This window comes from Camellia sinensis, chromosome 14 (assembly GCF_055761805.1).
Source record: "Camellia sinensis isolate YWXY chromosome 14, ASM5576180v1, whole genome shotgun sequence".
Taxonomy (NCBI): domain Eukaryota; kingdom Viridiplantae; phylum Streptophyta; class Magnoliopsida; order Ericales; family Theaceae; genus Camellia; species Camellia sinensis.
The window spans coordinates 40,852,985-40,867,693 of record NC_138974.1 but is presented as its reverse complement, the minus strand read 5'-3'; the positions used below and the strand labels follow the sequence as shown (position 1 = coordinate 40,867,693).

Below are 14,709 nucleotides of genomic sequence, written 5' to 3'. Positions count from 1 at the left end.
TTATAATTTTTTTAAGACAACTAAAATTGGTCTGTAAAAGTTTGATAATTTTTTTTTATTTTTTTTTATATAACAATTACTCTAAAAATACTAGTATGAACATCAACTTATATTCCTTTCTGAATTTCTCAACAACCAAACAGAAAATATCAAACATATCACCAGACCATCTGTTCATCTCCAAATTAAAATTCAACTACACGAAAGAAAAAAAAAATGCTCATCACATTCAAAGAGGCTTAATCAAAAGATATTTCAATAACAAACAAATACCATACTCTAATTCATTAGTATGTAATATCTTAATTGTATATCACAAACTGACAGAGATTTCAAAAGTATCATTTCCAATTTATAAGGCTAGTGCCATAAGCATTGTTTGTAGCATTCAACTATTCAATGAACAGATTATAATTGAAGTTATATCTACCTACATAACAAAACAACTCAACTCATCGCATTTTCTTCTCAATGGCTTTGTTGAAATGGCATTTAAAATCTAGCAGAGAGCTCCCAAACTTCAAATCGACGCAAACTTGCAGGACCTGCATAGAATAGGCCAAACTCTCAAATAGATTACCAATTAAAAATTATCCAATGATAAATTAATTTAATAGATTGCAATTTAATGTGCCAATTGTAGTATCTGCAACAATCACACATAAATCTTAGTACACAAAGCCGTCCAAAATTCACTACCAATATTCAAGAGTTAACAAAGATTAAACTAAATCAACTTGCTACAAAAATTTGAAAATAATTACTCCAAGATAGACACAGTTTACATTGATGTTGTGAAAACAAGATGAAGAATGGTTACCTTGCATGGTTCATAGTTGAGCTCAACATTGTTTAACTGACATGAACAATACCATTAACCAAATTAAGTTGCAAAACAATGTCACACTATCCCCAAGTCTTACTCATATGCTGTTAAAGGCGATCTCCAACCCATAACTACCAAATTAGTAAAAATATTCATTCAGAAACAGGAAATGGCATAAATTGCCCAGGAAGAATTTATAGAACAAACAAGACATGCCCGAGATGGAATTTGTCAAACCCAAGTTGCAAGGAAAATTTTCTCAAGTACCTCCAAAACAGGATTTGGTGTAAATTCGGGCAGCAGTACTTCCTCTTTGCCTGCCGGGGCAAGGTGTGTGTTTCACCATATATAAGAGTTGAATTTGCCTGATACATTAATTTTCTGATTAAATTTCTTGACACAAATTATGGATATGTAATTTTATGCCTTCATTCCACTTATTGGAAATTTATTCAAAAAGAAGGAAGATTACTGAATGTACCCTTATTGAAACAACAAAATAAAATAAGTAACATAGAGATGAACCAATCGCATTTAAATTGAAACACCATATTATATTGTTCTAAAACCTTTAAATAACTTCTCAGAAAAAGTGTAGGAGATGATAACAGCAAGTTTAGAGATATGGTTTAATCAAATTGATTTGAAAAATTAGGCTATTCTTTTGAGGCTATGACTAATTAAGTAAGCAATATTTTATGTGTTGATGTGCTAGTTTCGAAAAATTATAGGAAAAATTATAAATCAAGGTAACTTTTCAAAAATAATTACAAATACATAGAATGGTTGGTGACTTTAATAATTAAAGTTTATAAACTTTACCATTAATCTAATTTTTTTTTTTTCAACTTTCAACTGATTTGTTATTTTCCCAAAATTATATGTTGTGCTTTGATGCCAGCATCATTAGTGACAGATAATACATTTGTAACAAATTAAATATATATATATATATATATCATCATTTCATATATATAATTAATATAATATAAAAAATGCTATTAGTGTATAAAAGGTGTATAGATATATGCAAAAAAATGTGTCAAAATTTGTACAAGTGTTAAAAAATATGTGGGAAAATTAAAAAGAAAAGCCTAAGACTGGACTCTTGTAACAAAATAATGTATGAATTTTTAATTTTATTAATTTAAATCCTAATCTCTTAATTTATTTTCAATCTAGACCATTCATATATTGTCATCTAGTAAAATTAGCAAAAAAAAAAAATATAAAACATCAACATAGATTACGTTGTTCAATCACAATTGCAAAACATAAATTATAGATTCTATAATTAATACCTCATCATATTGCACTTTTCTGAAGGCTTTCGAGCCAGCAATGTCGAGCACTTTCAACTTCTCCCAATTCAACTTATTCTTGCCACATCTCACCTATTATTGAATGCATACGTCAGAGTACAAAGTGTTTATTTTATTATTAAACATTTCTCATCTACAAGATTGACAAAGTTACCTTATAGTCCTTGTCAGACCACTTTTCACACAAGAACCTCCACACCTCTTTTTTCATATTTTCAAGTGGACCCGCAAGGGCAGATTCCATTGTAAGGAAACTTCTAAAGCGTAGGTGGAAGCCCTTTAATATGGTTATCACTTCAAATAAAATTAGTAACACGAGAAAAAAACTCAGAATATGAAGAGAAGAAAAAAAATTGGTAGTTAAATGTAATTTGACACAAAGATCAGCAGTATAAAGGGGCAGGGCAGCTAAGCAAATAAAACCATTTGGGACTATACAATAATACATGCTATTATCCTTTAGATCCAGAATAAGATAATTCCAAGAAAGAGATTCAGTCAATTTGAAGGAACCGCCAGTGGATGGATGAACTTATCCAACGTCAACATTCATAATTGCTAACTTTCAAACCATTTTGGTTGCTGGTGGCAAATAAGGTGAAGTTGACATATCGAAGAGACGTTTGAAAACAAAAGAGTTCTACTCTCATGGAGGACATATTGAAAATCAACTGTGAGAAAGATTTCTTACTGTTCAAATAACAGAAAAAAACAGGAAAAAACAAATACTTTGTAAATTACTTTTACCTGAATACATGTGTTATTGATGGATGTCAAAGAGCGCAAGGCAATATGAAGGTCTGAATAGCAGTTGATGGTGGGAAACCAAGGCCTATCACAAGAAAATAATTTATTCAGCTTTCGAATTAGACTGAGGGAGAGAAAGGGGAGGGAGTACCTTGGTTTAGAACGGTGACTCACACCAGGTAACCACAAGCCAATTGCTTCTTTACTACGTGAGAACCCAAGAAAGAGTTCCCACTAATCACACAGATGTGAAGGAATATGAACCCAGAACTCATCACTTATTCAGCACAATGCAGCATCAAAATTGAAGCATATATCATGATAACTAGTCATTACTGAAATTCCTCAACTTTACATTGACGAGTTCCGTTTAAAGGAAGTCCTTTAGGGCAGAGTGTTTACAACAAACTAGGGAGGATCACTGGGGAAAATAGAGAGATGCAAAAGGAGATCTAGAGAAGAGCAATACAATCCGGCCCATGCAAGTAAGAACAACACATAATTCACCCTAGTAAGATTTTTACTGAAGGAATCAAATTATAATTAGAATACGTGCAGTTATAACTAAATCCTTATGTGATGTATAGTCATTTTATATCTCATGCAGGTCCGTTTAAACACAAGGGTATAAAAAATTAATGAACATAACTTGAGTAAGAAGAGTAGCCATGTAAACAATAGCTCCCTCCTCCCTAACATTCGTCTTCTTGATTAACACGTTTATAAATTCCCACTGCCAGACTAGGAAACAAGTTTTGAAGCAAACCAATTTAAATTCCTAATCTACTCAACAGTGTTTATTTGACAAAAAAACTACCCCCATTGATAGACAAACCCGACTGTCTTTCTTTTAGTCTACCTAATGTCATTGGTGTAGCCCTGACAACAACACAACAAGGTACCACAAGTTTTCAGTTTGTCATCCGTCCTGTGGAAAGATAGACAACTGTCACGAAAACAGGATCAATGACTCAGCATAGTCATTTAAACTTCAGCTGAGAAAATTATGGCAAATAAGATAATACATGCTATTATAAGATAATTTTTGTTTTCGCCAAACTAAACAGATTTTGAAAATTGCTTAACCAAACAGAGCCATTGTCATATTATGATTAAGACTAAAAGACAAATCAGGGAATTCAATATTACCTTCAAAATGAAGTAATTTTGAATCAAACACTCACAAATATAAATTTTGAATCAAACACTCACAAATATAAATTTTGTGACAAATGCAAAACGAATCAAACACTCACAAATATAAATTTTGCATTTGTTTCTCTCTCCACAATTACGGCTATTTCATATCCACAATTACCGAATCTAACACTTGTTGGATATACCTCCTTATTGGAGTGTGGGACCCAATTAGTTTGTTAAAAAATTTTAATTTGGCTTCGTTTAGGTATAATATATTTTTATATATTATATTTGTGGAGACCCAATCCAATTTGGAAACAACTAAGGTTTGATAATAAACCCTAGATTCACAATATTATAATGTGTGTATTGTTTTTCCCAAAGAAAAGTGGCAGCCGTTTTCTTGGTGAGATAGTGCTTCGGAAAAATCAGTAAGTAGCAGCAGCAAATTGATGTTGGTGCATCTTTGTTTGGGTGCTTTGGTGAAGTTGATTTGGGTCGTTATTTTGGGTCTTCTTCAACTCTGGTTCTGAAGATTTTGGTTCATTTATTTGGTGAGGTCTTTCCACTTTGTTTATTTGTGATTATTTGGAATTCACCTAAGGGTGGTTTTGTGAGACCATTTGTGTCTCGTTTGTAATCGTTTGAAACTTATTTGGTTGATAGTGGAATCGGATTTCGATCCCGTGGACGTATCTCACATTGAGGAAACCACGTAAAAATTCTTGTGTTGCTTCTGATTTAATTTTTTCACATTAGTTTTTATTCCCATTGATTGATTTACTTGTGGGAATCACATATTTTCACTAACAACTGGTATCAGAGCTTATGGTTTATTTGGATTTATTTATTTGTGTAAATCAATGGAGGGGAATGTGGGTCGTATGTCTAGCTTCAATGGAAGCAATTGGGTAACTTGGAAAACTAAAATGGAGGACCTATTATTTTGTAAAGATTTGTATGGACCCATTGAGGGTGATAGTGGCAAACCCAAGGGTATGAAAAATGATGAATGGAATAGGCTTAATCGAAAAACCGTCAGTGTTATCCGTCAATGGATTGATGACAGTGTGTTTCATTATGTTGCTACTGAAACTTCAGCACATGATTTATGAAAAAAATTAGAGAGTCTTTATGAAAGAAAATCAGCCACAAATAAAGCTTTTCTGTTTCATAAGTTGGTTAATTTAAAATATAAAGAGGGCAGCCCTATTCCAGAACATCTGAATGAAATAAAGAGTATTGTTAACCAACTTGCTTCTATGAAAATTGTTTTTGATGATGAGTTGCAGGCTTTGATGCTACTTAATTCTTTGTCCGAAAGTTAGGAGACTTTGGTTGTGACCGTCAGTAATTCGGCGCCCGATGGAGTTGTCACAATGGGCCAAGTCACTAGTAGCCTGTTGAATGAAGAAACTAGAAGAAAATCAGCGGGTCCCTCTCATTCGGAAGCATTTGTTGTGAGAGGCCGATGCAAAACAAGAAGGAGGAGTAAAACTCCTCATGGTCGTGATCAAAGCCGTGATAAATCAAAAGATGGTTCTTTTTCAAAGAAAGATATTGAGTGCTATTATTGCCATGAGAAAGGGCACATGAAGCGAGAATGCCGAAAGCTCAAGAATAAGGAGAAAATGTGTGACAAAAGTGTGGACAAGAAGCAAGAAGACACAACGGTAGTTACTACCAATGGTGATCTCATGGTCGTTTGTGAAGATGATTATATCAATTTTGTGGGCCAAGAGAGCAATTGGGTGATTGATTCCTGTGCTTCTTTTCATGTGACTTCTCGAGTTGATTTCTTCACTACCTACACCGAAGGAGATTATGGTTTTGTTCGAATGGGTAATGAAGGTTTGTCCAAGATTATTGGCTTGGGTGATGTTTGCTTGGAAACAAATTTGGGCTGCAAGTTGTTGCTTAAAGATGTGAGGCATATTCCTGACATTTACCTCAATTTGATCTCTACCGGGAAGCTAGATGATAAAGGCTACAACAACAAATTTGGTGATGGAATATGGAAGCTCACAAAGGGTTCCTTGGTGGTGGCTAAGTGTAAGAAGACTCATACACTTTATTCGATGTAAGGAAAAATTTGTAAAGGTGTTGTCAATGCACTTCAAGATGATACTTCTACTGAATTGTGGCACAAATGGCTTGGCCATATGAGTGAAAAAGGGCAGCAAGTTTTGTTCAAGAAAGACCTTCTACCCGGTTTGAAAGGTACACATCTTAAAACTTGTGTTCATTGTTTGGCGGGTAAACAACATAGAGTTTCTTTTCATAAAAATGTTGCTTCTAGAAAAGAAAATGTTTTGGAGTTGATTCATTTGGATGTTTGTGATCCTTTAAAAGTTAGAACACATGGTGGTGCACTTTATTTTGTTACTTTCATTGATGATTATTTAAGGAAAGTTTAGATTTTTCTACTAAAAACTAAAGATCAAGTTCTAGAAGTATTTAAGCATTTTCAGGCCATGGTTGAAAGAGAAACAGGGCAGAAATTGAAGTGCATACGATCAGACAATGGTGGTGAATACATTGGGCCATTTGATGAGTATTGTCGCAGCCAAGGTATTCAGTATCAAAAGACAGTTAAGAAGACTCCTCAACAAAATGGAGTTGCCGAGAGGATGAACCGCACCATTGTGGAAAGAATAAGGTGTTTGTTTTCACAAGCTAAATTGCCAAGATCCTTTTGGGGTGAGGCATTGAAGACAGCGGTTGACGTGATCAATTTGTCACCTTTCTATCTTTTGAATGGTAATGTTCCAGAAAGAGTTTGGACCAGTAAAGATGTGTCTTATGAGCACTTGAGAGTGTTTGATTGCCGAGCTTTTGTTCATATTCCAAAAGATGAGAGGTCCAAGCTTGATAGCAAGTCAAGACAATGTATTTTTCTTGGCTATGGGCGTGATGAATTTGGGTATAGATTGTGGGATCCGGTCGACAAGAAAGTCATTTGAAGACGTGATGTTGTGTTTCTTGAAGACCAAACAATTGAAGACTTTGGCAAAGGTGATTAACCGGAGCCAAAAACTAGTGATCTCATTGACATGGATCCATCTCCTTCATCTTCAGTTGATGATGAAAATGGGGGAGATGTGCAGCCACCTATTGAAGATGTAGAGGATGATGCTAATCCTAATGAAGTTGAGCCAGAAATTGAGGAAGAGCATCCAACTCAAGAACCGCCACCACAACTTGAGTTGAGGAAATCTACAAGGGACCGACAACCTTCAAGAAAGTATCCTCCCAATGAATTTGTGTTGATTTCTGATCAAGGGGAACCAGAGAGCTACCAAGAAGCAATTGAGCATGCAAAGAAAGATGATTAGAAAAAGGCAATGGAAGAGGAATTGAATTCCTTGCATGAAAATCACACTTATGATTTAGGGGAGGAAAATTTTAAAAAATAAGTGGGTCTTCAAATTGAAGAATGATGGCAAGAATCTGAGGTACAAAGCACGTCTTATTATGAAAGGCTTTGGGCAAAAGAAAGGTATTGATTTTGATGAAATTTTCTCGCCAGTTGTAAAGATGTCTTCTATTCGGGTTGTACTTGGCATGGCTGCAAGTATGAACTTTGAAGTTAAGCAACTTGATGTGAAGACCATATTTCTTCATGGTGATCTTGAAGAAGAAATTTACATGGAGCAACCGGAAGGCTTTGTGGAAAAAGGAAAAGAGAAATCTGTTTGCAGATTGAAGAAAAGTTTGTATGGCCTCAAGCAAGCCCCGCGACAATGGTACAAAAAATTTGACTCTTTTATGATGAATAATGGTTTTTCTAAAACCACTTCGGACAATTGTGTGTTTGTGAAAAATTTTCCGGATGGTAAATTTATTATTCTTTTACTTTATGTTGATGACATGTTAACTGTCGGTCAAGATTTTACCATGATAAACAAGTTGAAATTGGAGTTGAGCAAGTCTTTTGCTATGAAAGATTTGGGACTGGCAAAGCAAATTCTTGGTATGAAAATTGTTCGTGATCGCAAAGAGGGGCTAATTTGGTTGTCTCAAGAAAGCTACATTGAGAAAGTTCTTGAGAGGTTCAATATGGATAAAGCGAAGCCGGTTGGTTGTCCACTTGCGGGTCACTTCAAGCTTAGTTCGAATCAATGTCTTACAAGTGAGAAAGACAAGGAAAAGATGCTGAAAGTTCCTTATGCTTCAGCAGTTGGTTCTTTGATGTACGCTATGGTTTGTACAAGGCCGGATATTGCACACACTGTTGGTGTGGTGAGTCGTTTTCTCTCTAATCCGGGTAAAAAACATTGGGCAGCGGTAAAATGGATTCTAAGATATCTTCGAGGGACTTCGAAAGTGTGTTTGTGTTTTGGGGATGGTAAGCCGATGCTTGATGGGTTCACAGATTCTGACATGGCTGGTGATGTTGATTCTAGGAAATCTACTTCGGGGTATTTGATGACTTTTGCAGGGGGAGCTGTGGCATGGCAATCTAAATTACAAAAATGTGTTGCTCTCTCAACTACCGAAACTGAATTTATTGCAATTACAGAAGCTTGTAAAGAAGAGTTATGGTTGAAGAAATTTTTGCAAGAGTTGGGTTTAAAGCAAGAAAGATATGTGCTTTATTGTGATAGTCAAAGTGCTATTCACTTGAGCAAAAATTCTACTTTTCATTCGAGATCGAAACACATTGATGTGAGATACCATTAGATTCGTGATATGTTAGATTCGAAATTGTTGCAACTCGAAAAGGTTTAAACGGTTGATAATATTTCAGATGTGTTGACAAAGACTTTGTTGAAGGACCACTACAAGAAAAAACACTTTTGGCGACCACCTATTTTTTTTGGTCGCAAATAGTCCACTTTCTGCGACTAAAATTTAACTTTTGGCGACCAAAATTTTTTGGTCGCGGAAAGTACACCTATTGGCGACCAAAGGCTTTTTTGGTCGCGGAAGATCACCCGTTGGGGACCAAAAAAAAAGTTGGTCACGGAAAATATACCCTTTGGTGACCAAAAAAAAAAGTTGGTCACAGAAAGTATACCATTGGCGACCAAAGGCTTTTTTGGTCACAGAAGATTACCCTTTGGCGACCAAAAAAAAAAGTTGGTCGCAGAAAGTATACTATTGGCGACCAAAGGCTTTTTTGGTCGCGGAAGATCACCTTTTGGCGACCAAAAAAAAAAGTTGGTCGCGAAAAGTATACTATTGGTGACCAAAGACTTTTTTGGTCGCGGAAGATTACCCTTTAGCGACCAAAAAAAAAAGTTGGTCGCGGAAAGTTATGGCGGGATAAATTTAAAAAAAAAAGATACTACTGTAATTACATGCTATTTTTCTGTTTAGGCATTAAAAGTTTTATAAAATAATATATAACTCAATTTTTATGGGTTATATTTTTTTTTGCCAAATATAAATAAGAAGCATGTTATTGGTAGAGTGGATTGGGTGCATGGTGACTCCTTGGTCAGGAGTTCAAGTCCCAGGCAGCACAAAAGAATTATTTTTTTTGGGTCAAGGCGCTGACTTTTGGCGACCAACTTATCTTTGGTGGCTAAAAGTTTACTTTTGGCTAATATGAATTAGACTTTCCGCGACCAAAAAAGTTGGTCGCGAATGGTCACTTTTAGCGACCAAAGGCTTTTTTGGTCGCAGAAAACTATCTGTGACGAGACTTTAGCGACCAACTCGCGACTAACATATTTTGGTCGCGAAAAGGTTTTAGCGACCAAATATGGTACTTTTCGCGACCAAAATGTTGGTCACGAAAAGTGTTTTTTCTTGTAGTGGACAAACATTTGATGTGTCGAACTTTGGCGGGTATGGTTGATATCTCCACCTAAGTCGGTAGGGGGAGAATTGTTGGGTATACCTCCTTATTGGAGTGTGGGACCCAATTGGTTTGTTAAAGAATTTTAATTTGGCTTAATTTAGGTATAGTATATTTTTATATATTATATTTGTGGAGACCCAATCCAATTTGGAAACAACTAAGGTTTGATAATAAACCCTAGATTCACAATATTATGATGTGTGTATTGTTTTTCCCAAAGAAAAGTGGCAGCCGTTTTCTTGGTGAGATAGTGCTTCGGAAAAATCAGTGAGTAGCAGCAGCAAATTGATGTTGGTGCATCTTTGTTTGGGTGCTTTGGTGAAGTTGATTTGGGTCGTTATTTTGGATCTTCTTCAACTCTGGTTCTGAAGATTTTGGTTCATCTATTTGGTGAGGTCTTTCCACTTTGTTTATTTGTGATTATTTGGAATTCACCTAAGGGTGGTTTTGTGAGACCATTGGTGTCTCGTTTGTAATCATTTGAAACTTATTTGGTTGATAGTGGAATCGGATTTCGATCCCGTGGACGTACCTCACATTGAGGGAACCACGTAAAAATTCTTGTGTTGCTTCTGATTTAATTTTTTCGCATTAGTTTTTATTCCCATTGATTGATTTACTTGTGGGAATCACATATTTTCCCTAACAACACTCACAAATACGAATTAAAAACGAATCATATTATGATAATGCATCATCAACACAAACACTACACCGATAAATTGGTTAATCACACTGGATGCTGAAATCAAAAACCAAATCTATGAGACTGAAATCGATTAATCGATCGAACCTGGATGCTGAAATCACAGTGGAGAGAGATGCTATGTTATCCCTTAATTGTTGAAATCAATGAGATTAGAAGAACACAGCGATCAGTTTGTGCTCACAGCCATCAGGGATTCGATCGCGAGAGAGAGGGATTGAAATCAACAACCACCAAAAACAATGAAATTAGGGATTCGATCACAAGAGAGAGGGGTTGAAATCAGAAAACCATCGAGAACAATGAAATTAGAGCTGAGAGAGAGAGAGAGAGAGAGAGAGAGAGAGAGAGATTGGTGTGAAGGAAATGAAATCCCAACTATTGAAGTTGAAAGAACGAAAATAAAATAAAAATAATGTATGAGCTGAGTTTATTGGGGACGAATCAAAATTGTAGGCAAAAAGTCATGAATTGTTTTGTAACCAAATGGTTTTGTCTTAAAAAAATAATAATATGATTAATTTTTTTTTAATTCTTTTATTTTGTCTCTAAAAACATAATTTTTACAGACAAATTATTTTTATCCCTGAAAGTTTGTCTTTAAAAGCTTAATTTGTTATAGACATCACAGCTCACCAACCTCCAAACATGGGATCAAATAATATTGTAGAACTACGCACGCTATCATTACTGTGTGAATGAGCCATGTAGGAAGAGTCAAGAGTATGCATATTGCAACAAAATCCTGTAGAGGCTCTTATGCCCTAAAGCTACTGAGTGCATGATGTAAAGTAACTTTGTTGTTCTAACTCGTTTTTCACTTTGGAATTTCAATGGATACACTTACAAGAGCACATCTTCACCAGATTATCTCGAAATACAATATATCTTCACTCTGCGTGCAAGTTCACGGCAGTCAGCTCCTCAGTGCATCTATTTCTCATTTTATGAGTTAATCTATTTCTTTTCAATCTATAGTGTTTTCCTTTTCAGATTGGCATTTCCACTCGAATGCATAACAAAATTCAAACACAATCAATTGGCCGACAATGAATTTTCAATCGCAAGGAAGTAAAATTACAGATCATATAAACTAACAATAGAAACTTATCAAATGAAACGAACATTTGGATCCGCATTGCCTAGTTATGCAAAAATATGAATCCAAAAAGTTGACATACCATTTTTGATTGACGAGAAAAGCTCGACTACCTGGATTTTGATAGTCTTTGGAGACAATAAACACTCCGATCCCAATCTTCCATTGAAAAAAGGTTGAAATTGCAGAATCAGAACTTGGGGATGGAATTGAGGAGAAGATACGCCGAAAAGTGGACGGACGATGAGATGGATGCGGAAGAGGAGGAGGAGGAGCATGAGCAGAGCGTTGAAGTGGTCGTTGAATGTGGGTGCTGAGAGTTTGGTCTGTGTGCGAGAGTGTCGTTTGGTTTGTGGAGGAGGTGACATTTCTAGACAACCCTACAACTTCGGAGCCGTTGAGTACTCGCACAACTTGGACGCTTTGCCAGAGCAGAGCTTCTTGTGGCGCGCGCTCTCTCTCTCTCTCTCTCTCTCTCTCTCGCGGACGATTTTGGCGGTGGTAAGGAAATATTAAACAGTGTTTGGATGAACTCTCTATCTTTGATGCGTTTTTTTTGTTTTTTGTTTTTTTTGTACGGACCACCACCGCGGCCCAAACCGTAATAGAAGGTCTACTGTACCTTTTGTTTTGTTTTATTTTATTTTAGCCGGACCATCAGCCCGGCCCAAACTAATGGTCTTGTTTACCTCTAATTATTTGTTTCAGAGTAAATCACAAATACATTTTCGAGATTTGCTTAAAATATAAATTGTCTCATACAGTTTGAAAAATTATAAATATGTCCTTATTAGAATTTTTTATTTAACAAAATTAACTAAAAAAATGAAATTCATAATTTCTATCCTATACAATAATAAAATTGCATAAATTATTAATTGAAACATATTTTTAATATCATTAAAAACTGTTAATTGATTGGATGATTTATTAATAAAAGAGGCAATTTGTTATGAAATTAGAAACCTCAAAGGGTGGAATGTAATTTTCAAAACTATAGGGGGTGATTCGGATTTTAATCAAATCTCAGGAGGTGTATTTGTTATTTATCCTTTGTTTTGTTAATTTTTGAGTAAATTACAAATACACCCATTGAGGTTTGCTTAAAATACAGATTACCATTACCCCTGTGATTTGAAAAATTATAAATATCCCCTTATTAGAATTTTTTATTTAATAGAAATAACTAAAAAAATGAAATTCATAATTGCTTTTCTATACAATAATAAAATTACCTAAATTATTAATTCAAACATATTTTAACATCATTAAAAACTGTTAATTGACTTGATGATTTATTAATAAAAGGAATGATTTGTTATGAAATTAGAAACCTCATAAATGGAATGTAATTTTTAAAACCATAAGAGGCGATTTGTATTTTAATTAAATCTCAGGGGTGTATTTGTAATTTATCCTTATTTTTTTAATGCATTATATATATTCTTCTGTTATTTTGTAAATAAAATTTGGATTTATTTAGAGTCTTTGCAAACTAGAATATAGATTTTTTTTCAAATAATTAGTTGTGTTGTAGAACAAGAAAACATGTTTTTTTTTTTAACCTTTGGAAAGATTGCTTTAAGCTATCTTATTCAGGTCCTCAAACAATAAACATTTTATCAATAATTTTTTCTATTAGCATTTATTGTTAGGATATTAATTAAATGAAAGTGGTAAGAATTCCAAGAATATTTTTTTCCAATTATATGATTGAAAAAAGTTCTTTTTAATTATATTATTTGTTTAATTATACATTTTTATTTGTAAGGATGTTTAAATTAAAAGTCTCCACAAATTTTTTTATTGAAAGAAATTACGAAACAGCATATTAAAAGTGAGCCTATATGCCAAATTATGAAACAACATTTCCAATCTATATGTCAAATCCAACGTGGCACACCAACAATCAAATTGCAGCTCAAATTTTTGCTCCACCCCTTTTGTATTTGGCAAAGGTGGAGAGCATACCAAATTTGAGATCATGTCAAATATTTAATTATAGCATTTTTTTAGAAATAAAATAATATTTTAATTCATCTTTCAATAATAAAATAAAATAAAATAATTGGCATATATGTTGGAGAGGTTTAAGACATATCAAATTGGCATATATCAATTTGTCATTCAAACTTTTAATTTTATTTAACATATCAAAATTTAGCATATAAATTAGAGATGTTCTTACGAAGTCTTACAAGAAATTTATCATTTTGAAATTCTTGCCTTGCCTTTTCGAGTCAAAACTAATTACAGAGTTATTATTGGCTACATATTTTGTATAAAGCCAATTACAATTCAACGCATGGCAGAATAAGAGTAATACGGGAAGACTATTTAAGTCTTCGATTGTGATCGTACACGTGGTAGTTAGTATTGGTTCTTATAAGATCTGCGTAGCACTAGATCAGCAAAGAGATACAAAGTGATGTTGCTTGAACGATTACTCACATTCAAATTCAAAATCAGGAGGAAAGCCTAATTGCAAGTAATGGCATAGTGGAGCTAACTATAAGGCAACATGATCAGCGATCATGGAAGAGCGATTCGACGGTTAGAAGTGCAGTTCGATGGTCATCATTGAGAAGTATAAATAGCAGAGAAGACCCCAGATAAAGTCCCAGACTCAGATCTAGAAAACCAGTTTTATTCTACTTTATTTCTTTTCCAATTTTTACATTTCTTGGTCTTTACATTTTTATACTTCAAATTCTCGCACTGCATTTCGTTCATAGGAGTAGTTTTCAAGTAGCTTGTTGCTGTAAACCTCTACAAGGCTGGTTCAGATCTTTGTAAGTCTTTCATTTTGCTTAATGAAATACTACAACTGTTTTTCATTTAATCATTGTTTTCTTAATTCTCTTAAACAAAGTCACCAGTAAAAATCTTCTTCATTGAAACTGAAAAAACTAAAACATAATCGTTTGATAATTGGTTGGCAATTGACATTTTGTAAGGACTGATTGATCCTTGCTGGTACGCTCACAATTACAAAAATAACTTTCAAAAGCCAAAAAAGCCAACATATATTTTTGGCATGCCCAGTGGAACAAATTGAAA

At 34.3% G+C, this 14,709-nt stretch overlaps 1 protein-coding gene and 1 long non-coding RNA gene across 6 annotated transcripts; one reads left to right on the top strand and one right to left on the bottom strand.

The window, feature by feature from the left end:
• Positions 1 to 295: 295 nt before the first annotated feature.
• On the bottom strand, positions 296 to 11,450 carry LOC114274197 (uncharacterized). Of its 5 annotated transcripts, none has more exons than XM_082905497.1 (6): positions 10,638 to 11,450; positions 2,896 to 3,823; positions 2,303 to 2,442; positions 2,128 to 2,220; positions 1,094 to 1,191; positions 296 to 545 (listed from the first exon to the last, which is right to left on the bottom strand). In XM_082905497.1, exons 2-6 carry the CDS (start codon positions 2,903 to 2,905, stop codon positions 521 to 523), a joined length of 366 nt encoding a protein of 121 aa, XP_082761623.1. In that variant the 5' UTR covers positions 2,906 to 3,823; positions 10,638 to 11,450; the 3' UTR covers positions 296 to 520. The 5 variants fall into 5 exon arrangements, with proteins under 5 accessions (XP_082761623.1, XP_082761625.1, XP_082761624.1 ...); XM_082905499.1 differs by having other exon boundaries at positions 2,896 to 2,980; XM_082905498.1 differs by lacking the exon at positions 10,638 to 11,450 and having other exon boundaries at positions 2,896 to 2,980; positions 3,047 to 4,082.
• Positions 11,451 to 11,832: 382 nt separating this feature from the next.
• On the top strand, positions 11,833 to 14,491 carry LOC145807404 (uncharacterized). Its single transcript, XR_014350458.1, has 2 exons — positions 11,833 to 12,150; positions 14,119 to 14,491. It is a non-coding gene; the product is annotated as an uncharacterized LOC145807404 (long non-coding RNA).
• Positions 14,492 to 14,709: the final 218 nt, after the last annotated feature.

Bases quoted from the DNA above. Each gene is read 5' to 3' on its own strand.
- LOC114274197 (XM_082905496.1), bottom strand. From the start codon at position 2,596: ATGTATTATTGTATAGTCCCAAATGGTTTTATTTGCTTAGCTGCCCTG. The intron at 2,221-2,302 runs GTAACTTTGTCA...ATTCAATAATAG, and splicing joins GGTCTGACAAGGACTATAAG to GTGAGATGTGGCAAGAATAA. The intron at 546-1,093 runs GTACTTGAGAAA...TATTCTATGCAG, and splicing joins CACCAAATCCTGTTTTGGAG to GTCCTGCAAGTTTGCGTCGA.